Source organism: Scomber scombrus, chromosome 2, assembly GCF_963691925.1.
Source record: "Scomber scombrus chromosome 2, fScoSco1.1, whole genome shotgun sequence".
In the NCBI taxonomy this organism is placed as follows: domain Eukaryota; kingdom Metazoa; phylum Chordata; class Actinopteri; order Scombriformes; family Scombridae; genus Scomber; species Scomber scombrus.
This window is the reverse complement of record NC_084971.1, coordinates 16,824,831-16,852,720: the sequence shown is the minus strand read 5'-3', so window position 1 is coordinate 16,852,720 and position 27,890 is coordinate 16,824,831. Positions and strand designations below refer to the sequence as shown.

Genomic DNA, 27,890 nt, shown 5'->3' with positions numbered 1-27,890 from the left:
TTCCTCCTCTTCTTTTTTTTTTCTCTCTCGCCGCTCTCACTTTCTCTCATTTTAAGCCTGCATCTGCACACTTGCTGCTTGTCAATTCCTCTTTTGTTTCCCTGTGATTCCCCGGCATGGGTTTCATCCCTTTTTTTCATACTGTAATCTGTACATCAACCACCTCCTCCTCCTCCTCTCCCTCCTTGTTTTTCTCTACACTGCTATGTGTGGGCGTTAAGCTCAGGCTGTACTTTCCATTTTGGTATTGTATTGTCGATGCATTGTTGCATCCAATCCGGTTAAGATGCTGTGGGAATACTGTATAAATCTCTCCCTCTGTCTCTCTTTCGACACCCCTCCCTCCTCTCCCCATCTCTGGAAAAAGAGCCAGTTGCTAGGTAACAGTTAATTGTCAAGAAGTAGTAACATGTGTTGCAATGCATCCCGAGGTTGTTGGGTTGTTGTTGGGAGTGAACAAGTAAGCAGAATAAATGTCTGAGAGTGAACAGTAAAGAGCAGAGTCGAGAAGTGGGAGATAAAAACTGATTAAAAGATTAGTCCTGTCAGTCTGCGCACAGCCTCACCTTGTTCTGTGTCAGCATCCAGGACTGCAGACGTACAAATTCTCCCACTGAATCTATACATAAGCCATCGGTGCATTTTCAAACCTACTGGTTTCTTTAAATAACTCCTGTTGCTGGACAAGGCTTTCAGAGTAAAGAGAGTCTGAGGAGTGAGGGAGAGCTTTGATCTCTGCTGCTCGATTCAGTTTGCATCACTTCCCTCGATATATCTCTCATTATTATTTTTTTTCTCTCTCTCTCGCTTCCATCTTTTGCTCTCATGCCTCTATTTTATTCCCTCTTTGGTCTACAGAAAAAGAACACTTGTCCAACATGGTGAGTAAGATCAATTTTTGTTTATGAGAAGGCAGAGAGGAGCAAACAAAAGGTGCAATGAAAGAGCAGAAGATGACACTCCATTATCTCTGATCCACTCGTGACCTCTGGGGCATAATAATATGATCTCTTACAACATGTACTTCAGCACATTTGAATGTCAAATATAAATAGGACACACATGAAAGACGCCCTGTTGCACGCTGCCAAACTATTGACACAACAAATGAAAAAAAGACACTAAGTTTGAGATTTCTTGTTTTTTATTAATACTCAACACTTTTATTCCAAAGAGACAGAAGAATAATATTTCTCAGCACTTATTTTCACATTGACTGTGTTTAATCTCATTTTTCAATATTACTAAATATTCAATCAAATTTGAAATACTCTCTTCACACGAGTAATTTCTCTCCATACAAAAAATGCAAGGGTGAACTAGATTTTTGTCATATGTACATTTTTCACAGTCTGTACAGCTCGGGGATGAAGTGATTCACTCTTTTTGGCAAAAACACAAAAACTGAAGATTAGCCAAAGAGGAGAAAAAGACTAGCTTGTAAAAATGCAATAGATCATCTATTGTGCTTTCTGTGTACCAATTCATGATGGTGCTTTACAGTTTTTCTTTTGAGAAAACAATTTCTTTAACTGGTCTTTGACCAAATCAAAAAGGAAATAAAAAACATCGACAAACCTCGACTTATTAAATGTGCACACTTCTCTGTGTAATAATAAACGGTTGCACATAACTTGGCCTGAAGTCGTTACAAAACAATTTTGCAAGGGGACCTACGAATTAAAGATTTATCCCAAATAGATCTATTCTCTGCCGTTTTGTACAGTTTTTATCAAAAGTCCATGAGCGTGAGGTAAAGTATTTACATATAGTTTTATAGTACATGTACAGTAAACATCTCTCACACACACTCTGTCTCTCTTCCATATGAGCACACACAGAGGTAATCAAGCGTATGTATTCAGGCACATACAATAACAGAAAAAATAGAGATATTCAAAGGAAAGAAAGTTGTTGAAATGAAAAAGGCTTCTTCAGTGACAATGAACATGTTAACCAAGACCTCAACCTTGTTAAAGAAGCATTTACACAAATTATCAAGAAAACTGATATTTGTATAACATTAACAATTAATAGTGTTGTCTAAACCTAGTGAGATGTTTCGTCAATTTAGCCATATTTATTTGAGTATAACTAAAATTTCGACTGTTAGATTGGTGTCTTCTCTTGCACAACCAAGCACACACACACACACACACACACACACACACACACACACACACACACACACACACACACCTACAGTACTACATGGATCAGTACCAATGAAATTGATAAAATTCCAAATATCGTTCCAAAAAAACGCCCATTTCTCTTGGGCTAAAAGTTAAGATTTAAAACAGAAATAAAAAAAAGAACTAAGAGTATACATGCAACTCCTTACATAACACTAGAGACCCCCTAGTATCATACATACTGACTTGTCAACCAAGAGAAGGAAAGTCCTCTAAATTTTTGACTGGGATGTACGAGAAACTAAATATTTGATCCATTCAGTCATATTGTGCTTAGATATTAAAATTTGGTTTGGCAAGATTAAAAGTCAAGTTTAAGCAACACTAAATAAGCAGAAATGGAGGATATCTGTCTTAAATAGTAGATAACACTATTCTAATGGTAGATTGTGCTGTAAATTAAACAAAACACAACTGAATAGTTGTTTTTGTAATGCGTTAGAGCAGAGATGACCTATGTTACAGGTGTTGAGTTCTGGGTCCATCAGTATCAAAGGCAACGCTGTTTTACTACCTGCTTTTAGCAAACTGTTTACTTTCTCCTGCCTTCCTCTTTATCCTCAAAACGTTTAGGTCCTTGAAGGCAAATTCGCCTGTTCAAATTCTCAGCATGTGAAACAGATTAAGGTCCAGCGGAGGGGGAAATCGAGGTTACAGTAAAATACTTATTTTTATATTTTTATGGAGTGAGGAATTATGACATCATGATGTTATCCTAGTTCTCTGTTAGGACTGCAAGAGAATAATTTAAAGGAATAGTTCCACATTTTGGGAAATAGGCTTATTAAGATCGATATCACTCTTGTGTCTGTATGGTAATATGAAGCAAGCAGTCAGTAAGCTTAAAGACTAAAGGTTGAAGAAAACAACTAAAAAGTCACCTACCAACCCCTCTAAAGCTAACTGATTAACAAGTTACATCTCATTTGTTCAATCTTAAGAAAATCAGTGTAAAATGACTAGTTTTGGGCTTGTCATTTGTTTGGATGACTAAAAAGTTCAGTACATTGTTTTAACATTCGGACTACTTGCAGCCTTTACGTTAGTCTCACCAGCTGCTGGTTGTAGCTTCATAATTTGGGTGCAGACAGAGTGGTATTGATCTTTTCCTGTAACTTGCCACAAACAAACTAATCAGTGTATTACCAAAAATGTCAAATTATTTCTATAAATTGCAGGGAGAAAATGTCCTGATAACTATAAAGCCATTTCAAAGCTGGAAACACTTAAATAAAGAAATGACATGTCATACTTTAAAGGTTAATTATGGTTCATAGTGAGGCTAAATCATGAGATTATAATTTAGGACATGAATTGTTGAAAGTCTCCCTGTTATGCTCCTCCCCTCACTCAAATGTGACCATCTCATATTGCAGGCAGGGCTTACAGCCGTAATCATGATATAATTAATGTGCCAGGCTGCTCATCCCAGTGACAGAGGTCTCACTCCGAGACTCCATTATGTCCCCTTCCTGAACAGCACAACTGTCATGGCCAATTGAGCCAAACCCAATGAAACACCATGATGAACAAGTGGACATTAAATGTGTTTTTCATGTATCTAATGGAAAGTAGTTTTCCAGGTCATCTCTTATGCAAAAATGAATTGTGGGAGATTTTAGGAGGTGAGGAGTGATGAGGCTTGTAGAACCTCTCAGTAAACCATTGAAAGGAAATTAACAGGTTGTGGAGTTAATAGTAAAAGAGGATGTCCTCATATACAGCAGCACCACTCTAACAGCTGAACTTTTGGAGGAAACAGGAGTGTTTATTTGTCGTGGCACTGTGGCTTTAACCCTTATAATCCTACTATTGGTTGCTATTGTTGGGGATCTGTGAAGGAATTTAAGCTTCATTTACTGCAGCAATTACTCTATTTTTCTTTGTCAAATAAAATCTGACATCTTAACAGATTCAAATGCCTGCAAGTCTAATAATATTATGAAACCTTCCACTCTCATTCTGCTCTGCTATGCACCGCTCATATCGAGACTTTCTCAGGTGGATTTTGTGTTGAAATCAATTGACTAATTGTTTGCAGGTGGATCTGTCTACCAACAGAAGAGATCTTGTGTGTAGAAAATCAGTATTAATCCTTTAAGGCACATCCAGCTCAAAATGCGAGACCCATTTGGTACTGCCAAGCAGAAAAACGAGAGGAAACGGCAAATCAGTATGATGATGTTGCTTCTGCAGCTGAAAAAAAGACCTTCTTTGCAAAGTTAGAAGTACATACAATGTACTTAGCAAGTCATGCCTTTCACATACACTTCACAGCACTCAAAAATAAGAAAAGTAAAAAAATCAAACATGGAGGAAGAATTAATAGCAAAGAAGAGTCCAAATTACAGGAACCCCAAAAAAAGATCTGTACTGACAACTGGTCCACCAGTCTCCTGTAATATTGGTAAGCTTAGAAAGAATTAACATCATACAAATATGTAACATGAACTATTTAAATAAATAAAATTGAAAAACAATCCAAACCGATCATCATTAAACACTGGAATAATATTCAATAATATTATTAACATTATCAATACAATTATTATTAGTTTACCCTGTTACTTCAACAGAAGCGTTGATTTCTCATTCATGATTGTATTACCGTTGCTAAACAAAATGTTTGTTTTGGTGTTAAGGAACTGCAGGAGGGAGGGAAAGACAATTAGCATGTAAAAAGAGAGCAGAGACTGGAGATTTTATTTCACTTTCCCCCCCTCCATCCATCCATCCCTCCCTCCCTCCCTCCCTCCCTTTCTATCTTTCTCTGAGCGTTGGAGCAGCACCAGAATCCTCTCCTCTCATTAAAAACTAGTCTCCCACCAGACTTCACCACAGCTTAGACTGCAGTGGCCTCTGTGCATCGTCCAAATTCTTTCCATTTAGTGGAGTGAGAACAAAACACACACAATCGTGTCTCCTCATTCTCTTCACAGAGAGAGGTCGTTAGCCTGTGCTGCTTTTGTTTTTTTTCTCCGTTCCCTGCTTGTCTTCACCCACTTTGTCTTCTCTCTCTTTTTTCCTCTGTCTTCACCCTCAGACGTCTGACTCAATGCTGGAGAGCTTTTCGTAAACGTGTCCATTGCTGGCACCATTGAAGGGTCTCTGTCCCGGCCCCAAACCTAACGTGTCCCTGGTCCCAGACAGTAGCTTGCTGGCCCCATGGTGGTTCCCCATGGGCCCTGCCACCCCGCCCAGACACAGCTCTTTGGGGAACCTGGGGGCCACATTGGACATCACCCCAGCTGTGGCTGACGCGGGCAAATAAGAAGTTGCTCCCATGGAGCCTCGGAAGTCCCCTCCTCCTCGGCTGTTGTTGAGTAGTTGCTGCTGTTGCTGCTGTTGCTGCGTCTGTGGCTTTTTGACGTAGTACGGTTTGGCACCGTGTAAAAGACACTGGTCGTCGCCGAAGGTTGGGATGAAGGGGTTCTGGTTCACCTTATCTGGGTAGAGAGATTTAGACAAGGAGTAAGTCCCGGCCCCTCTGCTACCACCACCACCACCACCACCACCACCACAGCCCCCACCTCCCATCATAGCTCTATCTCTGTCCCTCTGGTCTCTCTCCCCCACTGACCGCCGATGCAACCCACCTTCGCTTCCACGGAACAAACTGAAGGAGGAGCCTCCTTTGGCCCTGTCCCCGCCTATTCCTCCAAACATGGAAGACTCCCTTTCACCGGCATACATCTCAAACATGTGAGCGTAAGGGCTGGGGCCCTCCATGAAGCGGTCTTTGTCTTTCAAGCTCACACTTCGGGGCTGGGGAAACTGCCCCCCAACGCCCCCGCCAACACCTCCCATGCGGCCTGCTCCCTCCCTCTGCAGGTCCACAAATGTGTCATATGAGTGCTGCCTCCGTAACACCTTCCCACCTGGTCCTAGCTTCCTGCGCTGTGCCTGAGTTTGTGGTTGGCTGGGTCCTACGCTACCCTTCACTCCAGCAAACACCATGTTATTATCCTCGCTGATATTGTATAGGTTGCTTGGCTGAATCTTACAGGAGTCACAGCGTTTGCAGGAAGCAGAGCTGGGGCGACTGCTGCTCCCCCCAACCCCGCTAGCTGAGCATGTGCTCCCTCCTCCTGCACCTCCACCATGGTGACACACGCTATGGCAGTTACGACACTCCCAGTCACCTCCTGCTATGCCTCCCCCTCCTATCCCAGAAACACCCTTCTCCCAGCAGGTGTGGGCCTGCTGCCCTGCCGGGACTGAGCCAAGCCCACCTTTTGACTCCGGCTTCTTCCCTTTACCTTTGAGGAAATCTTCCACAGGTACTAAGCTTTTACAGATACCACCACCGCTACCACCGCCCACACCACTTCCACCCTCTTGCTCCCACTTGGCCTTGCCCTCCTTGGAGCGGAACTGCTCCGCATAAAAATCCCTCAGGTTCTCCTTATCTTTGCGGAATAAATAAGGTGAAGAATTACCCCCTCCTCCTCCTCGTTTCCGCTCCAGGGGAGGTGAGACCGTGCAGTGTGCCAGGGGCCCGTGGGGGAAGTGGTGGTGGACGGTGTGGTGGTGGGGTCTCCTCCTGAAGCTGCTCAGCTCTATCTCGTCCTGCTCCCGTCTGCATTTGGCTGAGGCTGGCCTCTTTTTCAGGCTGTCCCTGTACTGCTTACGCCGCTTGTTGTTGCCCTCCAGGTTGCCGTAGGTGACAGTGTGCGTGGAGATATCTGACACATCAGAGCGAATGTTCCCATCATCACCCCCAGAGCCTGCCCCACCCCCTCCTCCACCACAGTACCTGTCATGACCCCCGATGAGCCCTGTGCTGGATGCGCCTCCTTTGAAAGAAAACCTCCCATACACATTGCTTCCCTTGAACCCACCCTGGTTGGACTCCGCAGGGGTGTGGCCAGCAATCAGGTCAAATTTATTGGTATTCCTGTGAGTCATGGAGGGGCGGGGCTGGGTGGTGAAGATGGGCGCCACCCCTCCCCCTAAACTGTCGCAATCGAACATGCCCCCCTCCAACGAGCTAGCGCTGCCTAAACTACGTGGCCTATTAGGCGGGGGGCCGGACATACCCAGAGCCGAGGCTGGGTGGTGGTGCCGGTAATGGTCCTGGTACAGGTTGCTGTCCTTCAGGGGCAAGTTGCCAAAAGTCCTCTCCACCTCGCTGATGTAGTCACTGAACATGTTGTCCTCTGGTATGTAGGGTGGCCCTGACTTGCAGTCTGCAGGGTGACCCACCAGGCTGCGCCGATGCTCCTGGATATCATAGATAGCCGACTCACGACCACTGTGGCTGTATTCCAGGGCGGCGTGTGGAGAGCCATTAATGCCCGGGACCGCAGTCATGTCCTTAGCAGTGCGGAGCAATCGCAAGATGTTGGAGTGGGTGTTGTTCATGTTCTTCTTCATGGTGGCTGAGGGTGAGTCTATGGTTGACTTGTTTTCCTCGATTTGTACCCCATGGATGCAGCTCCAGATTCCCTGGAGTGTGAAAATTGGAGAAGAATAGGGAGGTGGAGAGATAAAGAGAGGGTGAGACAGGCCATGGGAGGAATAAAGAGGAAGGTAAGGTATGAGGCTCCATTGAAAAGAAAAAAACAGCAAAAAGTTTGGCATTTGAGAGGATTTGATGTTAGAGAGCCAAAAATCAGACACATAAACAGACGGAAAGACAGACAGGGAGAGAGAGAGCGAGGCAAACAGAGACAGACAGAGGCAGAGAGAGGTTAATGCATTGCATGTTCTCTCTGACCACCCTCTTGTTTACACACTATTAAACAGTAATAGGGGCTAAGTTCATAAATGACTTTTCTCAGGGGAACAGTATGGACCCGTTACTGCTGCTGCTCAGTACTCCACCTCAGATTGAGAGAACTGAGAGGAATGAGAAGATCAAAGCCATGATTGATAGGGGAAAGAGTGCAGTAAGCTCATGGTTTTGACCACCGATCAATAGCTTTAAGAAATCTCATTTAAATTCAGCTGACGCAGGCTTTCTACAACACAATTGTTTTATTTCCTTTCATATAAACATTGTTTAATAATTGAATCACTTTGTAAACGTTTGCTGGACCTTCTGTTGACATATGACGAAACCATTAACAATCATCCATTTAAAACATGCCATTGACTGTATCAGTATGTGTGTGTTGGTTTTGATTGGTTGGTTACAGCTGGTTTCACATGAGGGGGAGGTCTATGCGTGTGAAGTCAAACATAGGTATTTAAATGGGGGCTAAGGGGAATCTGTGGTTGAGGCAACACTCAAATCCGAAAGGTCGAGAACACACTACCCACCAGCCAGTGTGACGGCCAAAATTCCTCAAAGGCGTCACCTTGTCAGAAACAGTTTCTATCTGTCTCTTAGTCACTTTCCCTGTCGCCAAGTTACATTCATGAATCTGAATTGTCAACCCTCTTTTCCTTGTATGCCTCCATTCTCTTTGTGTCTGTTTTATCTCCATTTCCGGGCCCTCAGTGAGCGGCAGCCTCTCCAATAGGATTGTCTGTCTTTATCTCTCTACATCTATAGCTACTACGGCTGCTGTGAAAGGTAACAGAACAGAGGTTAACAGTAAACCACTGTCTATTCTTTTCTGCTCTGCTTTGTCCTGCTACTTTTTTTTTTATCATCACCTTTGCTAACTGATCTCTTTTTCTCTCGCTGTATTTTATTAGCCCTTTGTAGTCGCCTCACTTGTCCATCCTTACACTGTCTGTGCACCATATGTGAACTGCAGTTTTCTTGAAAGCTGTACCGTGTTTAACATTTTTTTCCCTCTCACTTTGCAACTTGAGTTAAACCAGGAAAGCTATACAATTAGTTACTAGATGTTGTAACTCTACAAACAAGTCAGTGTCAAGCACATTAGAGCTCTGAGTAAATCTTAAAGCTACCACGCAAAAGGCTGCGTTTGTGTTTTGCATAACAAATGTTACACTTTAAGAGGCTTTAAAGACAATGAGATTGCTGCTTCACACTGCACAAGGGCACGAGACAAAATAAATAACTTAAGTGCTCAAGGCCAGATTTGCCTTTTAAATTACTTCAGGTTAGTCTGAGTAGGTGTAAACCAAGGGACATTACAATTAGAAGCCCTTTCAGGCTGAACACATAAACACTGGTGTCCTTTTCTGAGGCAAATAATAATTAAAACAATTTGTATGTGAGTGCCCCCTCAGCCCCCCTTTCCTCAATGGTCAAAGAGGCTGTGAAGACTTCTCTAAATAGTTAGGGTTAGGTTATTTATTGGTTATGATTCTTTAGTAAATTAATCACATTCTAGGTGTCGACTCTTGACCCCTATAAAATCAGAAAGGTTAGTGACATGGTTTGACTTAAGTAAAAACAGAGTAAACTAACTGTGCAACATATGTGTCTGAGGCAACCTTGCTTGAGTACACTTGGGTTTTGAGGTAATGTGAGTGTGGGCCAGTGGGGGACTGGGGAGGGGGGACATTCGTGCTTCAGGACGGTACGGAACAACTGGCCCTAGTTTGAGTGCGCCCTAAAAGTTAAGGTGTCAATATGCTTCAACCAGAGTGCTTTTCAGATGGTCAAACAGCATCTAAAACCCTTTGGAGGGGTTTCATCTAAAAGAAACATCATACAAAAATCCAAGAAATGTCAATTTAATGCAGCATGGCCAGGTGTGCGGACCTGAGAAAGTAAGAAGTAACTTCTCTGCCAAGCTTTCTTTTACTTCTGTTAAATATCATGAGTGCAACTAAGTGAAAATTAAAGACTGCTCTCCAGGAAAGACTGTCTAAAAATATTATCTCACCCCTCTCTACGACAGCCGGCTTTTCACCCAGCCTTCTAGTGTGGCCCATCAAACTAGTTCAGTTTGAGCACACTGACACCTTTACTTAGAGTAAATGTTTGCTCTTAAAGCACAAGTTTTGCTTACATTATTCATTCCTTATGAGGCTACTAGAAGTTCATAGTTACTGTCAAACCTCACAGATTGCACTGGTTAGTTGTACTGTTCTGAAATGAGCTAATATTATACATTGTGAAACTCAATTGAATATATTGCATAACATATAACAAATCATAAAATGTAAGTGAACCTAAATAAAATTTGAATTTATATTAATAAATATATTAATATTTATAACATTATTGTAATCTTGTACTTCACTGACTAAGAGTGTGTTCCAAAAATCAGAAATGCAGACTTCCTGTAGAACTGAGACATTTTTTGTCCTGTATATTGCAGGATGCTCTAGACTCGTTTTGTTTTTAAATAACTGCCTGAGCTTAAAAAAACCACAGGTAAGTAAGGTGAGTCATCGTATCCCCTGACTGACTCGATACACCTCAACCACAGCCAGTTGTTTTAAAACAACCGCTCTCGTGATCTTTCTGTCAGGAGGACAAAGGTCATATCTAAAATAAAACACAAGTACACTCACTCTGCTAATGGTGAAGGTGGCCCCGGGCTTTCCAGTGCACACGCCCATGAAGCAGAAGCGCAGCTGCCAGTAGAACCAATGTTCACAGATGAAGGTGATGAATGACAGAATCATGGCGGCCCCAAGCATGTAGAAGACCCCTGCCATGTTGTCCACGTCCAGCTGACTGCTCATCACCTCGTTCTTCTCATTGTGGCAGATGCCTGTCAGCCATAGGGCCTCAAACTCCTCCATATCACCTGGAGGATGGAGAGACACATGGTTGCTGTATCGTTTGTGTGTATATACGTAAGACCAAGAGAGCCTGCACACTTGGATGGGTTTGCCTGTAGGTGCCTGTACATGTATGTGTGAATCTAAAAAGGGAGGACACATTTCTGGATGGGGAGCTGATGCCAAAAACAGCTCAGGTCTTATGTATGTACGTGCAACAAATGTCATGTTGAATTATTTTGACTTAACGGCCTCCAGAGGATCATCCTCATTAACGATTGCTTATGCAAGGCTAAACCTTCCTTGTTGTGGGAAAAAAACAACTGCCTGCTGGGACCTGACAGTCCTCAGGGAGGAAGTGTGAGTGGTCATGTGACGAGTGTTTCCAACCTAAAATGTGTCCCCCTCAGTTTCACATCCCTGGAGGCATTGCTAAGGGGCAAGGACATGTCCAGAGAGATTTGTTTGATCTGCACCAATGGTGCCTTTTTTTGTTTTTGTCTGTGTAAGATCAAGGGGGGTATACACTTTCCCAATACTTGTATTACACTGTCTGAATGGATGCCTGTGCAGATGAGTGAGGGTGAATTGATCTCAGACAGCCTTCAACTGGTTTTTACTAAGATTTACTTAAATAAAATAACGTCAGTGAGGGAGAAAGTGCTAGATAAGCTGCTGTCATGCAGATGAAAATTAAACATAAAAAAACATAAAAACATAAAAAACAGACTGTTTTACCCTTGCTTCCAGTCTAAAAGCTAAGCTATGTTAATCACCTCCCAGCTACAGCTCCGTACTTAATGCAGAAAGGATGTCTTCGTTTCCCAAAATGTTGAACAATTCTTTAAAAAAGGAAACATCAATATTAGTGATAACTGCATTTTAAAGGACAAAATGAAGATTTAGATATTTAATGTTTAAAATAATAAATTAATAAATATAATGTTCATAAGAAAAAACAAAAAACACTTTAAAATAAACACTAGAAAAAGTATTAAGAGTTTTGCATGATTCATGTGTGCAAGACTGTCTCAGTAATATTTGCAGATTGCAGAAAAAACAACAAGAAACAAATACAATCACAGAAAAAGCTTGATGCCACTGTTTTTAAATCTATTTCTTCGGATGCCTGAATATCCTCCTCAACATCTGCAGAACAGAGAAATGCAAATTGCAAATTAGTTTCCATTTACACCTGGTTCCAAAGTGTTTAATTTTTTAGAACTGAAAATATTGAAAAATCTTCTTATCAGTTGCAGATTTCAATGACAAGGAGATGAGGCCATGATGGAAACTCTGCTGGATGTACACGATTTGTTTCTGACACAATTAAACTGGATAAAGGAACTTGATCAACATACAGAATCTATGATGGTGCTGAAATCAATATTTCTTCTTATCCAGTGTGTTTTTTCCATCTCTCTCCTGCTGCATCTTCACCCTCTCCCCTTCTTTCCTTCTGATCCCGTCTGGATCTGTTCAGATGTAGCAGCACTCAGTTTCTTGTTAGTAGGCCGTGCTTCTAACATTACGTGACAGATATGAGCAAACATCGATGAGTCTGATCTCTTATCCTGACTTAACGTATGTGTGCTGACAGCTAAACAGTCGACATGAAGTAATGAGAGGTAATGTCTGATGTGTTGGCCTCATGTACACCGCTGACAGAACAATAAGATTTTACTTCCATTTGGTCAATTTAAGTAGACATGTTACCTGATCTTTAGGGAGCACACACTCTAGCAGGCACATAGTCACATGTACACACACACACACACACACACACACACACACACACACACACACACACACACACACACACACACACACAATCACAGACTGGCACTTGTGTACATTAGTGTACATCACTCAAGAGGTTTCCAACAGTGTATGTTGAGGTCTAAGTCAATCTGGCTCCTGAAGATCTAATCCAAGGTGAAGGTTCTCTCTGCACTCACCCCTTCATCCATCACAGACGTTGGGATGGAAAGTGATAGCACATCGAAGGCCATCAGGTACCTGATACAGTATGTACATGTGTGTGTGTGTGTGTGTATGTGTGTGTGTGTGTGTGTGTGTGTGTGTGTGTGTGTGTGTGTGTGTTCATGTGTGAACTTGCTGTACAATATACGATCTGATGGTGAGCAGTATGGAGCACATAACTCTCAGAAGTGCTACTGTAAGGCAACAATTCACATCAGGGACAATCATTTATTTTACATGTAACTTTCTCTAAGAAACAAAAAGTGCTGCAAACGTAGGCTGGTGATATGTTTAAATGTCAAATTATTCTATTCCACCACACCTTTTTTCCTAGAGAACCCCATTCCTTCTCTATAAGCAGATAGACCTTTCCTGTCATATATGAAGAAGTACAGGATATACTACAATAAAATAGGTGTAGTCAATGCTTGAAGGGACTTATTTTGTTAATTTCCAGTTCAATATTTTTATTCTGATATTCCAATAGAGTGGTTACATGGTTCACAATTTAAAAAAAACTCCTTATTTATGGCTCTATATGCAGCTCCTCAGTTCAGCCTCTGTCTCTTAACAGGCAGTCTTAGCTCATGTCTATTTAAGGCCCCACTCCTGATGAGCCCACTTTGTTCTGATTGGCCAGCTTTCCGGAAGCTGCTGAGGGGCAGCCGTATTAGAGTCATGTTAAGTTACTGCTGATGCAAACCCAACATTTCCTGCTTTACTGCTTCATATTAAAAGCTTTTAAATGACTAAATAATGGCAGTTTTACTGTGAACAATTTACAGGGAATTAAACGTGTTCCTCACTGTATCAGCATAGTGCTGCTCAGGGTGCTAAAAAGCACTTGACATATTTGAAGCTTTTTGTTTAGTGGATCAGTTAGAAATAATGCAAGGTGGAATAGTAAAAGCAGAAACAGCCACAGTGACAATGTTTGATGAAGAGCTGCAGATGACCAGCACACCTCCCACAGGTAAACTACTTATCTTATTTTGCCATGCTGTGTAATGGAAAAACACTCACAGTGTGCCAACACAGTGAGTGTGAGTAGATGACCATATAAAGAAATCCGTCAGGAGCTGAGAGCTGACAGTAGAAAAAACTTGCTGAACCGAGCATTTAAAGCAGCCTGAAGCCGGTACTTTTGCTCACAGGGACTATTTCTACATACATTTGTCTCATTATTTGACAAATGTAACATTATATGTCTGAAAATAACAAAAAGCATAACAGGTTCCCTTAAGTTATCTTTCTTGTTGCCTGTCAGTGAACAATATACAGTATATGCTACAGGACATCATCTATTGACCTTAGACAAGGCAGTTTCACAAAAGATTTTCATTCTGTACGTTTTCAAAGCTTTTAACCATATCATGAGGCCTTCCTCAGTTGATAGTTGGCTCAGTTGTCATGGAGTTGTTATCACAACAGGTTTGTATATGGCATGAAAAAGATGGGGCTGAAAGCTTTGGAAAAAATAAGTAAGCAGATCTTATGGTTAAAATTATTTTGTTGGACAATTTAAATAACTGACAGCAGAATGTATGGATGATGGTCTCCTGTAATATTTTGTAAACTGTAGTGTCCTATTTTATTTTGTATAACATGCACATCTGAAGCTTTAAGAAGTGTTCAAAAAGCTGAATATCATCTCCTGCATGAGTTCAGGGGGAGGTTTCAATTTTCAACCAGCAGATGCTCTTTAGAGATATGTGAGTACTGCTTGGTAGGAGGGCAGCCTTTCAGGAGTCTCTACTCAGTACGATGTCCCTTCACTGTGTCCTGCATCAACCCCAAACTCAGCGTCTCCTCTGAGTCATTTGTCACCAGAACTCATTCAAATGGAGGCAACAAGTGGACTCAAATCACCTCAATTGCCCCAATCCTCTCATAATGGAGCCGTGGCTCTGAGGCCCACGTTGATCACTGCACTCTGTTGTCTTCTTTCGGTCACTACTCAAAACACACAACAACAGCTGGGGCTCAAAACAAAGACGGACATAAAAAATGAGTATCTGTGGCACACACATTATCTTTTTACAGATGGAGTCACCACAGTCTCTCCACTCGCCATACACACACTTAAGATTCAACCTCCTCTTTATATAAATATTCATGATATTTATGATATTGCCACCATATTGTTGAATTGATCATCTGGTCTCACAAATTTTTCAGAAATAGATACTAACATGACAAATGTGCCCACTCCTGCACTCCCAGCATATCACTTATCACAGCCAGCGAGACTGAGCTCACAGCGTTTATGTCTGTATTTTATTAGGTGGTTTTATAGCTTTCAACACGAGGAAGCTACAGCAAGCAAGATTGTAAACATGAGCGTATATTTTACACCAGAAAGCCCATCAAACACTTTGTCGAGCTTCCTTTGCTCAGGTGCTGTAGCCTTTGCCAGAACAAATCAAAGTAAATTAAAAGTTTCTCTGTTGAATTTAACAGTTGACCACCCCAGTCTGGCAGTGCATGGGCCCTGTTCCTGAAATCCATGTGACATTGAAGAAATATGTCAGTCACAACAGTCGAACAATATCCAGAGGCTTCAGCATTTCAAGACTAATCTCGTCCACACTGCTCCCTCTACCTATTTTAAGTTGAGGTCAATATTTCCCTGTCCCCCACCCAAACAGTATTTACCATGTGCCGCCTCCTCTCCCTTCCACAGTTACCAAATAAACAAACTCATTTCACACTCAAGCTTTCACTTCTGCAACTAGCTTGTACCTTGCTGCTCAGTATTTTTCAACATGGACCCTCTTTTCCTATAAGTTTCTGTCTAAGTGATTAATGGGAACAACAATTTTTTTAATTGGTCTGGTATTGAAACAGGCTGCAATGTCATCCTTTAGGGCAATAAGGCCCCATAATGTACGTCCACTACAAGTATTTGTTTTTGCCATGGACAGGCTCAGATTGTAAATAAAAAACATTAATCAAGGATCATACAGAGCAATAAAATCTGTTTCTTTACCTTCTGCTTGATCCAGTCTGTTTGTTATTGTGTCTAAGACTCGTTTAAAGAGAAGTCTCATCAGCTAATATCAGCTTGTCGAAATCAGCTAAATATTCAGCCATGACCGATCTGGAGCGAGGAGTGCCGGGAGTAGTTTGTTGTGTTTTCAAAGTTGCGGCTGAAAATTTAGCTGATTTTGACAACAACTCAACTCTCGAGAGATTTCAGAGCAAGACTTCTCCTTAAGTGAGACTTGTTTGGACACAATAACAAACAGAGCGGATTAAGTGAAAGGTAAAGAAAAACATGTTATTTATCTGTATGGTTCTTTCCATAATTTTGTCAGACACTTATAATAACAATCTGTCAGTGGCAAAAACAAGCACTTTTAGTAGATGTACATTGACAGGGAGCTATGGCCCTGTCAGATTACATTGCAGCCAGTTTCACTGCTGCCGGCTGTAGCGCTCTCACTCAATACTGGACCGATTTCAAAAATCGTTGTCCCTATTAGTCACTTGGACACAAAACATGGAAAAATAGGGTCAAGGTTGAAAAATACTGAAGTTTCCCTTTAAGGACTGCACTTTGTGGACCCCGCTCAGGAGGCCTCATTCTGCAGCTCGACAGCCTCATTGACTGTTGAGATCTAGCAGCAGGTCATCATAACCAGCAGTGACCATCTTCTGAGTCACAGCTGCCTTAAAGCCACTGACATGAAAGAGGAGTCCAGTCTGACTCTACTCAACCTCACTGCACTGATGAGTGTGTAACTCAAATTTGTGAATCGTTGTGTTGTTTCCTAAACTCTTTAACGGTCATTCAACACTAAACATTATTTTTTTTAGATCGATTGACATAGATGAAGAAAACAATAGTAATGCTTTGTAAATAGCAGATCTGTTTTATATGCATGTTCAACATGGTGTAATGATATTTGAGTATTTATAAGATATTCACTTAGAGGATATTATGATACAAATAGTACATCATTAAAATCATTATTGCTTCTATTTCTTAGAGTTCTCCATTTAAAGTGGCAATCAACAACAGTGAATGTAAAAGCTCTTATTAGTCGTATATTCATGGCCTGTTATATCAACAAGCAATAGAGAAAAAAGCTAAATGGAAACATTATCATTATTGCTTTAAATGTTCTTTTCACTTATGTATGTATGAGGTGATTAAATGAAAGTGAAAACAGTGTCGTTCGAGTCTTTACCGTCTCCAAACAGCATGAGGATGGCCAGATCCACAGCTCGTTTCCAGCCGGAGTCTTTCTGGATGGCGATGCCATAGCCGGTGGAGGCGAACACCTTCCCGCTCCCGATGGTGACCAGCTTACAGCCCTCGTCTCTGCCAGCCATGTAGTTCAGCACTGCGGCATCGTAGATGAAGGCGTCCAGTTTTCTGCAGAGTAAAACAGAAAGGAAATGGGGAAACGTGTCAGAAGAAAACAAATGCATGTCTGAATTGTCGTCACTTTTATATTGTGGTTGAAGCGCAATAATGTGCGTGGACGAGTATAGCACTGCCTAACTATTATTTGCACCTTTAATAAAGCCAGAGGGTAATGCTTTATTCGGTTATTTCTGAACTATGCCATTTTCTGTTAATTATTGCTAAGACAGAGTACATTTGGGTAGTTGTGGCTTTAAATAGTTGATTTCCAGACATATTTCCCTGAAATAACTGCTCTTTTAGACACAAGTAAATATTTGTTAATTGTTGATTTATTGCTGGAATTTATATTCTCCATATCTGTTGCGTGTTCAGTTGATGTGCTGACGACTGTCTAAAAGACTCTTTGGCTATGCTAGCATAATTAGCAGCACTGAAATATTTAGCAGAAAGTTTGTTCATGTTATGGACAAAATATTTTTGTGTGACCAACATTTTTCAGAATTTGGACACTCAGTCACAGTAAATAATAGAGCACTGGGCTGGGTCTGATTTTGGACACAATCACAAGCAATTCTATTCTTTAAAATATTTTTTGCTTTCATTTTGGTAGCTCACAGCGTAGAAATAGAAAAGGAAACATAAGAAAACAAAAGTTCTTATTCCTGGGTCTATTGTACTATTTTATAGCAAAGGTTGAGGTACCTCACTTTAAAAAAGAAACAAAATAACCTTTAAGGAAAAAGAGCCAAAAAACAAACAAAACAATCCTCAACACAAGGTAAAACTTGTTCTTTCCAGAGCTTTCAACCACATCTCACATCCTTCCACAGCAGATGGACTAGAAGGTGGGGGTTAAGGATTATGACATAATCCATTTGCTGAGGAAGGTTAAAAGCTTTGGGAAAAAAAACAGATAAATTGGACGTTGTGTTGAGAATATTTTAACCAAACTGCTAATTCAAATGAATTAACCTGTAGGCTCAAGTATGACTACTGCTCAGTCCGCATTCTTACTAAATTGGTCACAATACAGGATGTGTCACAGGATGGGGACACCCTGTATGCATTTCTAGATAAATTTGACATGACAGTCTCCAGCTTGGTAACAAACTACCACCAAACGGGGCCTTGGGGCTCTCTGGGCCTCTGTGGTCATTCAGCTCAAACTCTCCCCAAACATGAGAGGTACATCACCGCTTTGAATTTTAAATTCTTCAGCAGTAGTTGATGAAAACAATGGACGACAGGAGGAGACAGGCAGAGAGGAGAAGGGAATATTAGTTAGCTTTCAAGGGCAGAGAGAGTGAATATTAGCTAGCTTTCATAGCAACCACAGGCCACGCTGCTATTCTGGGCGCCAGTGGCAGGCAGATACACAGCTCCACTGGCTGCCCACCCACATTGCCCAGAAAGCTCTCTTCCTCTGTTTCCCTCCCTTTATCTTTCATCATCTTTTCTCTGTATTGCATCAGTACAGGACCTCACAGTTCCACAACACCCTCTTTTCCCCCTGCTGAGATCCTTTCATCTCCCTCCTTCCTTACATCCCCCATCTGTCTCTCCATCCTCCCCTCTGTCTCTCCCCTCACCCGGACTTCAGACTGTGCAGGGCTTCATCTACATTCTTCTGGTGGAAGTTGGTCATGTAGCTATGCATGTCCCGGTAGTTGTTGCGGATGTTGCGCTCCGTACTCCCATTGGGCACCGTGCCGAACCGGAATGGCGGTGAGAATTCGTTGGGCTTCTGGAACTGTTGTGGGTGTTTCCGGAAAAGAAACCACACAGAGAAGATGACAGAGGAGCGCTCGTTAGCATGGAAAAGGCACTGAGCTGCATCAAATAGCCTTTACTGCACTGTTGAGTAGCAGGAGCGCAGGACTTTGCTTTTGGAAGCTTAAAATTAGCTAAATGCTTCAAGTTGTGCTCAATAGACAGACAGACTTGGGAGGATCTTTAGGACTTGTTTAGACAAACATGGACTGTACACCGGATCAAGTTCAAAATGAATGATCATGTTAATTACAATCAACAGTTTTGACATGATTAGTTGAGGGCTGCAACTCTCCAACTTCCCATTTTCTATAAAATATCAGAAAAAGTAATAAATGCTCATCACAATTTGCTTAGTTTAGCCTAAGTGTACATCTGACCAAACAACAATCAGTCCAGAACAGTCCAAACATATACATTTTTTTTTTCTTTTTACATAAGACAAAGAAAAGCACCAAATCCAATTAAGATGGTATCAGTTTTAGCAATTGAGGAGCTGGAACTAGGTCAGTTTTCAGTTTTGCATGAAACGTTATTTATACAATTGACTGATTATCAGAAAAATATTAACAGAATAGCAATGTTTTTCAGCTCCTGATTATTCTATTAGTCAAGTTTAAGTTTGTTTGTAGGGCACTTTCTCATAGTCAATTTACGGAAAATGAACTAATAATTTGGATATCTATTAATCATTTATACAGTTTAGAATTTATTAAGCCAAACGTCAAACAATTTTGGTTCCTAGTCTCTCAAATGAGAGGATTTACTGCTTGATTCTGCCTTTTAAATCTTTGGAGGATTTTTCCGTTTTGGACTGCTGGTGGGACAAAACAAGATTTTTCACAGATTTATTTCATTTAATCATTGAAAAACAAAAACTGAATCATATGTATATTGAATAAAATAATTTGCAGTCCTGAATTACACACTTTTATAGAATTGGACATCTACTCAAATAAAGAGTCTCACATTGCCCCGTGTTATGTACTTTTGCACACCTGCCCCTCCACCCCACAAACCCCTCACATCGCCTCAAAATCACACCTTTTTGTCTGACAGGCCCGACACCTGGTCGACATACTCCTCCTGGATCATGAAGGCAGCCAGGTTGGCAGTGTAGGAGGCAAGGAAGATGACAGCGAAGAAGGCCCACACTGACACCATGATCTTACTGGTGGTACCTTTGGGATTCTGCACTGGAACAGAGTTGTTGAAAACCAGACCCCAAAGCAGCCAGATGGCCTTACCGATGGTGAAAGAGGGGCCGCCGGGCTCTGGGAGACATTGACAGAAAAGGAAGGAAGAGGGAGGAGGTACAACAAAAAAAAGATGACTGAAGGAAAAGGACGCATCGATAAAAGCTACTACTTCATTTTATCTGCATTTACTCATGACTGCTGTTGTGGGAGGCACTTGATGGATGGCAGTGACAAAGACTAGATTTATTCCCATCCTTTAGTTTGTCAGTGATTGCAGGATGTGCTCTACGGTCCACGTACGCTATTCCAGCTACCGCCGTGACAACCAACTCTTACAGACCAACTCTGTTCCACCTACTTCTATGGCAGTATGACAAGGTAGTAGGATGGAAACACTACCTACTGTAGCTCTTTGGCATCAGAGACAGGGAGAAAGAAAGAGGAGGGGGAGGGGGAAGATGAGCACACAGCAGGCTACAATTATGCTACAGCTGGAGCAGCACTATAGGACAACAGCCTTACATAACCTAGTGATTAAACCACACATCCTATACACATGAACCGGGGACATTTTTGACACTGTTGCTGTGACAGAAGATATTCAGATAACATTACTGTAGGAAACATAACTCCAAATGAGACACCATTACTCTTATCCCCTCTGGTTCTTGACAAAAAGGCTGTGAACGGCAATATAACACTCCTCTGATTTTATCTTGAGTGGCTGCCTTGTGGCGGACTAATACAATTCTGAGAATAGAGCTGGGTGTGTAAAACCTGGAGAATGTATGGTAATAGATCTACTTAAGTGTATTCATTGGTTTTACAACTCTAGATGCAGTGGTGTAACACTGGTGTAATATTTGCGAATGGCACAATAAAAAAGTCGGTGTAATGCAAGAACAGAGGAGCCTTTGTTCACACTGTGGTGCTGAGAATACTTAAGATCACCTATCTGGTTCTTGTCAATGATCCTTTTCATTAGTGAAAAAGCTTAAGTGACTGTAGATGTAGATAAGCACTCCAAGATGTCGAGTAGAAAGTCCCAGTGCTCCACTGACACTCATTCAGAAGGGATTGTCGACGTAATTTAGTACACAGAGGGCTCTGCTTGAATGGTGCTTTCAAGGTAACAAAGCCTGCCCAGTAAGTCATCATTTTAGCACACGAGATTGCATGAAGATGTACCTCATTGTCACCTTTTTGGAGCATGGATTGACTAGGCCTGAATGAATTGTGTGTGTGTGTGTGTGTGTGTGTGTGTGTGTGTGTGTGTGTGTGTGTGTGTGTGTGTGTGTGTGTGTGTGTGTGTGTGTGTGTGTGTGTGTGTGTGTGTGTGTGTGTGTGTGTGTGTGTGCACTCCCCTCACCTCGTCCATCTGCCAGACAGCGATTGTAACCCACCGGGCTGAAGTACTCAAACACAAACACGGCCACGGCTGACACCAACAGCAACATAACAAACATCATCACCCAGACATCAGCACTGAAGGGCTCTGAAAGAGAGAGGGGATGATGGGTGGTGGGGGTGGAGGTGGGGAGGAGAGGAAACGGAAAGGGGGAGGGAGCGAATGTTGTGGAAAAACAGAGAAAGGAAGTTCATTAATCCAAATTAAACAAAATTATAAAATCACCCCCCCGGTATCAACATGAGTGTTTGTATTCAGACGTTGTGTACTGTGCACTCAGGGCAGCACACATATGGATTTTATCTGAGTTTGTGTGAATGCTAACAAGCACTTCTCTGGAGGAAGGTAGGAAGGTGTGAATGGACACATGTGCTCACTGAAATGGGAACATTTTCTGCCACTTTGCAGTTTTCACATATTATCTATGGCAAACTTCACGTACTTTAATCTCTTTCTTTCATTGTGCTTTTATAAGCATGTTTTTGTGTGTGTAAGTATTCTTGATTATGTGCTGTACACCTGCCAGAAACACCAGCTGCATTTCTTCTCACCAAGAAAGGCAGAGGGGGAGACGGTCCCGTTGCTACGCGAGACCATGACACTGATTCCCGTCTCGATGAACGGCACAGAGAAGTCAATAACCTCTGATCTCTCCTCATTGATGGTGAGCGAACCCACCGCCATGTGGGCATTCTTCAACACCACCTGCGGGTGAAACACAGATATGCAGAGACAAGAGGGAAACATGGAAGGTCAGTGGGCGTAGTGCTGAATACAACAGGGACTCCAGTGTTGAAAAACAGATTGGTAAAAGCGACGTGCCGGGAAGAATAACTCGGCTCTGTAGCTCATACAAAAGCCACTGTCTCTGCTAAGTGTTTAACAGGTTACTTAGGAAGAAGGGAAGCGGGAGGAAAAGTGGATCATTACTACACTGGGTCAGTGTACAACTCCCCACCAACCCAGCCTCCCTCTGAGTCTACTCAGGTATATTTAGCCCTAAGTTTCTGAAGCCTCAGGCCATGAATAAAATTGGAGCACAAAAGACTGTGTTAATAATGGATATATATGCCAGAGTGAGCAGGAATCCTACGCACTGTTTTCTTCTCTGTTTGTGACATTTTTTGCATAGAGGCCTGCTCTCTTTTTCATTCTGTTTTCCTGTGGCTGTTTTCCCCCCATTCAAATTAAATCATTAGCTGCTTGCTTTCGCATTTAAGAACATGGACTAACGCATCCATGCGTGCATGCTTTGCACATTTGAATGGACTTTCATATGCTGATGTATATTTCAGGAATTTTTGAACACAACACCCAGTAGGTGGAAGGTTAAGATTTTATATTATCCTGGGCATCTTAACTCATCTTTGTTCTTAAGATGATAATAAAGTTGCTTGTTTTATTCCATAATCAATCACATCGATTTGAAAAGGCTGCATTGTGCTGGATGTCTAATGTGTACAGTAATGTGTGCAGGAGAGAAGTGGGTCTTTCCCTGAGGCTGCTTTCTCCCTCTCTACCTCTCTCTTTCTCTCTCTCTTTCTCTACTCATGTCTTTCTCTTCATCTCTGATTAGGAGCCTCATTGTCCTCCTCATGAGGTTGTACGGAGCTGATCACAGCCTCCCTTCAGGCCAGGTTGTGGGGAACAACTGGTTGATGGCATGAAGGAAACAACGAGAAACTAACGAAAAAAGAGACACATTCAGACAATATGAGCCCTATCAAAAATTCCTATGGCCACCAAAAAAACTCTCCCTGTTTGTGATTACGTCATTATTATTATTAGATTGTATATTTTCTTGTTTGAATGTTTTTTAGATTTAAACAGCAATTTAAGAGTGCATTGTTCTGTCTTTGCTCAACAATTAAAATGTTGGGAAAATAACAGTGAAACTGATGAGCAAAGGAAAAGAGAGAATGAACCAACAACAAATATGTTGATTAAATTAAGATAAGACATAATAAAAACATTTTAAAGAAACATAATTCAGACTTGAATCCCGATCTTTTCTATTTTTAAGACAGCAGCATACAAAAAAATGGAATCAGATTAGGCATCTTATCACTTGCTTATTGTTGTGCAATACATCTTTCCCTTCAACTCTTTAACATTCATATAATTTATTTCTATGACCCAGAACCTAGTTGATCTAGCATGGAGGTTGGTACTCTTTTGGAGAGTTTCTCCAACACCAAGTGACTTCACTCAGGCTACATCAAAGATATCAAATAAGAAAAAGACACACAGTAAAAAAGACCACTGTACTCCATCTGAAATAACAACTTATCTCTCTACTGAACAACAGATGTTAAATTTGATTCCTGCCACTTAGAGCAGATATTTATTATTATGGATATCACTTTAGTTTTCAGTGGCTCTTGAATCATAAACGATGTTGCATGTCCTCAGGGAGGCTTGCTGGGCTCTTGAGTAAAGAGTGACATGATTGTAGGGTCGCTATAAACAACACCTAGCATGACATGCTAAACTGACTGCATTACACAGATGGACCTATAATGGCTTTTGTCGATCTATATTCAACAGAAGTCAAGAGAAATATGCCAAATATGATTTTGTTTGATGTATAATGCCTTATTGAGTCTCTGTGCTGGTTCAGTAATGGTTGTATGGTTTTCTGCTTAGGTGTTTCTCCAGCTGTGAAATTCATGATCAGTCAGTGTGCCAGCAGGTCTGTAATCGACCAAACTGTCATTGAGGGTATTTTTAAGCTGTTCACAGCTGATGCAAAGGTGTTGCTTTCCTCTGTTCTTGGATAGATTTATCACAACATTTCCTCCTCTATACATACAGAAAACTACAAATATGTGCAGACATCTGTTCTCAGCAGACGAAAGACACAGTCATGTGAACATGAGTACACAGAGTGATTGTGTGTAAAGGGAAGAGAAATGTCTTCACCTCGCCAACCAAGCCATTCCACGTCCCATTAACCTTCTTGCCGTGTTTGCCGTTGGTGACCAGGTAGAGGTCGTAAGTGAACTTGACCGCCTTGGCGATCTTCTTAAGGATGTCAATACAAAAACCCTTGCAGCAGCGCTTGATGTAAATGCCTGAATCACCTGTCTGGTTGCTGGTAGGTGGAATGAAGAGGGAGGGGAGAGTGGAAGTAAAGATGGATGAACATGAGAAAAAGTTTCAACAGCCTGAGATCAATATTTATTTGAGTTAAAGTGCATTAAACTTGTGTTTCAAATGACAGAAGACAGACGTATGAAGGTTTCTTTCTAACCAACCAGGCTGGAACCGGGTCATTACAGATTAGGATGCATTACAAACAAATAAAGTTACATTTAAAAATATAAATCTGTGTCCATGCATTACTACACCTGTATATAGAGCAGTGTGAAAAAGCAAAAAGAAGGAAAATGGAAAAGGATGGATTTAGGTTATTTTTTTGGAGACAATTGTTTTTGTCTGCACGGTGTCCATTAACATCCAGGTTCAATGAGCATGATTTTATTCTAACAAACGTAAAAGGGTTTACATATTGTCATCCAAATTACACAGTAATTGGGACTAAGAATAATCCACATTGAGTCACAAATTTGACCAAATTGTTATGAAATTGAGTTGTTTTGGCTCACAGCAGATGCCGATGCATAACAGCTGTGGGTAACAACACAATGGCAACTTTGGCACAGTCAGAGGGCGTCGCCAGTGCCAGACCAAGAAAAAAAGTGAGAGTTTGTTTTGTATTCACACAAGAGTGTGTCAACCTCCATTTATAGGCAGTTGTGGGATTGTGAGTTCAGCTCTTGCAAGTGAACAACCTTCATAATTACTGAGATAATATGTCCCATATAGAATAGAATAATGATGACTGTGTCCACATATTATGTTTTTGTGCAAACAGAGACTTTTAGTCCTGAATCTGCACAGCTCTGTCTATCTGGCTCGTGGTGTATTTTGGGCTTGAAAGAAACCCTGCATATTCTCTGTGGCATATTGCTGCCTATCTCTGAAATGCTGTATGTGAAAATGTCTTTGAAGAGTGAGACAGACAGAGGGAGGGAGAAAAGGGGAATAGGGGAACAGGCGAAAGAACAAGGTGAAAGATCAGTCGATAAAAAAACCACTGAGCCACAAGATGTAGGACACCCTCAGGAGATTTCAGGTAGGCCAGTGATAGAAAAGCAGGCCAATGAGGAAAATTCATTATCACACACCAAGGAGAAGTGGATAGCAAGAGGTTCAGGGTGAAGAGGCAAGGAGGGGGAGGAAAACAGTGACAGAAACCAAGACAATGATCTAGTTAGCAGCGGGGAGGTGAGCAGAGGTAATCACAGGTCACACAGGAGATTGTAAAGGATGAAACAGATGCTATTCCAAAAATCCATTGAAACATGCAACTACAGAGGCAGAAAAAAAACGAGCAAGCAAGCCAAAGAGACACATAAAAAGATGACAAATGTAAAATAATGCATGGCTGTGAGCATTCCTCTCTGTACATAGATATTTCATTATTGATCCTCTTCTGTATTTTCTTTTTAGCATTTACAGTTGTGTTGTGCTTGAGTACAGATAGTGTTTAATGGCTTTTTAAAACTACTGGTGATTTGTTCAAATGACTTTGAATACATGCAGAAGGTTATACAGCACTCCAGAAAAGTTTTAAATGATTCATATTGCAGCTATATTGATGTATAAATCAATAAGTCTTACACTGAGCCTCATTAAGAAAAAGTTCTATTTTAAGCACTTCTCTCTAATAATATTAATCTTGGATTCACACAGTAAAAGAACAAATCCAATTTTTTCCTCCTTTGAGAGGAAAATTAATGTCTTCAAGGGGGAGAAAACTATCCAGATCCAACTTTAAATTCTCACTTGAGTTTGAGCTGTTTGCGGCAAGGCACAGTGTTCCTCATGCAGGTTCCACTGAGCGGGTCCACATCCTCCACAATGACAAATGGTGCCTCCTCCAGAGTCACGATGGACAGGTGGTCCTCCCGCTCCTCCGCTCCTGAGTACAGCTCAAAGCGAGGCCACACATGGTACCTCATCGTCAAAGAGCCTCTCTCCCATTTGCCAACCTGCATGAGTGAGTGGGAGGAGGACTGTGTGATATACAGGCTACTGTTGCAGGTACTTTAAGTGGCAGGGAGACACTCCAAACGAGAAAAAACCCAAAAGTGACATATCAGAAGTTGGAAATATACAAAACTGAAAAAGAGACGAGAGGAAAGGAGAGGAGAGGAGAGGAGAGGAGAGGAGAGGACAGGAGAGGACAGGAGAGGAGTACATAGGATATTTACCCTGTCCCATTGTCTATCCTGGTCTAGGAGAATGATGACCAGTTTGGGGAACATCTGGTGGCCCTCTTCGCTAAATGACAGGTTACGGCCTTCAAATGTCACATTCATGAGGTACCTGAGAATTACAATTCAACTTTCAGTTAGAAATGCCAAAATCAGTGACTTAGAGATATAGACTTTCAACATTATTGAAAATTATTGGGAACAGTGCAAACGAGCTGCCCCATTACATTAAGTTGTTGTGGCTTAACTAACAGTTGCCTTAGCAACAGCAACATTAGCATACTTTTGGAGTCATATTTCTAGCCAATGGATATATAAAAAAGAACTGGATACAGGCACAGCACTGGGCTTTGATTTAGCCCCCAAACTGTGCAACTGCGTCATATGATGCACACTGGACCAAAGACTTTTCCCCCATACATTTACATTGTGAAAAGGATGCCTGTGGATCAGTAGATAAATGGTTTCGAGTGTCAAAACACCTGCAACTTCTACCTCTTACACAGCTAAACTTCACACTATGTTCACCAGCTAGGTGTTAACTTTGTCTGTCTGTTTGGTGCTCGGTAAGTAGCCTACAGTAGATTTAACTGAGCTTTAACTTTAAAGCTGCCTGCTGTAAAATAGAAAAGTAAAACAGTAGGTTTTTTAAGGCCTTAAAATCAAAACTGTGAGCTGAAAGAGGTTTAAAATGCTCTGTAGAGTTTGAGGGGATCTGCAGAGTCTGGTGATACTGGTGATAGTTGGTTCATCACTACATGCGACACCTTCCAGTTTTCCATCACACATACAGCAACAGCAGGGACTCTCATTTACACATATTCTCAGATGTCCTGAACAATAAAATATCAAGCAAAACATTTCACATGAAGTATGTACAGCTGGTATTTGTAATGACACAGTGCTGTCAAATTTTCAGTTCAAATACATTGGCAGTGTTATACTGGCAATGTTCTCCTGTGAAATGTGTTGCTACCTAGTTAAGAAAATAGTGTGGCTGAAGGTGGCTCTGCATAATGTCCGACACCCTGGAGTTTTACATTATCCTCTAGATTAGATCTGCTAAGATAATCATTGAAT

General features: G+C 41.5%; 2 protein-coding genes across 2 annotated transcripts in view; one reads left to right on the top strand and one right to left on the bottom strand.

The window, feature by feature from the left end:
• The window catches only part of emp1 (epithelial membrane protein 1), a 163,333-nt gene that overhangs the window by 26,621 nt on the left and 108,822 nt on the right, over window positions 1–27,890 (top strand). The window lies entirely within an intron of this gene.
• Window positions 5,235–27,890, bottom strand: part of grin2bb (glutamate receptor, ionotropic, N-methyl D-aspartate 2B, genome duplicate b) — a 69,790-nt gene continuing 47,134 nt past the window's right edge. Inside the window, exons 6-15 of the mRNA XM_062428850.1 lie at window positions 26,808–26,922; window positions 26,380–26,585; window positions 24,451–24,622; window positions 22,080–22,233; window positions 21,490–21,615; window positions 19,966–20,195; window positions 18,741–18,901; window positions 16,970–17,157; window positions 10,581–10,819; window positions 5,235–7,643 (exon numbers count right to left, since the gene is read on the bottom strand). Coding sequence (XP_062284834.1) covers window positions 5,235–7,643; window positions 10,581–10,819; window positions 16,970–17,157; window positions 18,741–18,901; window positions 19,966–20,195; window positions 21,490–21,615; window positions 22,080–22,233; window positions 24,451–24,622; window positions 26,380–26,585; window positions 26,808–26,922 — 4,000 coding nt within the window. The remainder of the gene's footprint in view (window positions 7,644–10,580; window positions 10,820–16,969; window positions 17,158–18,740; window positions 18,902–19,965; window positions 20,196–21,489; window positions 21,616–22,079; window positions 22,234–24,450; window positions 24,623–26,379; window positions 26,586–26,807; window positions 26,923–27,890) is intronic.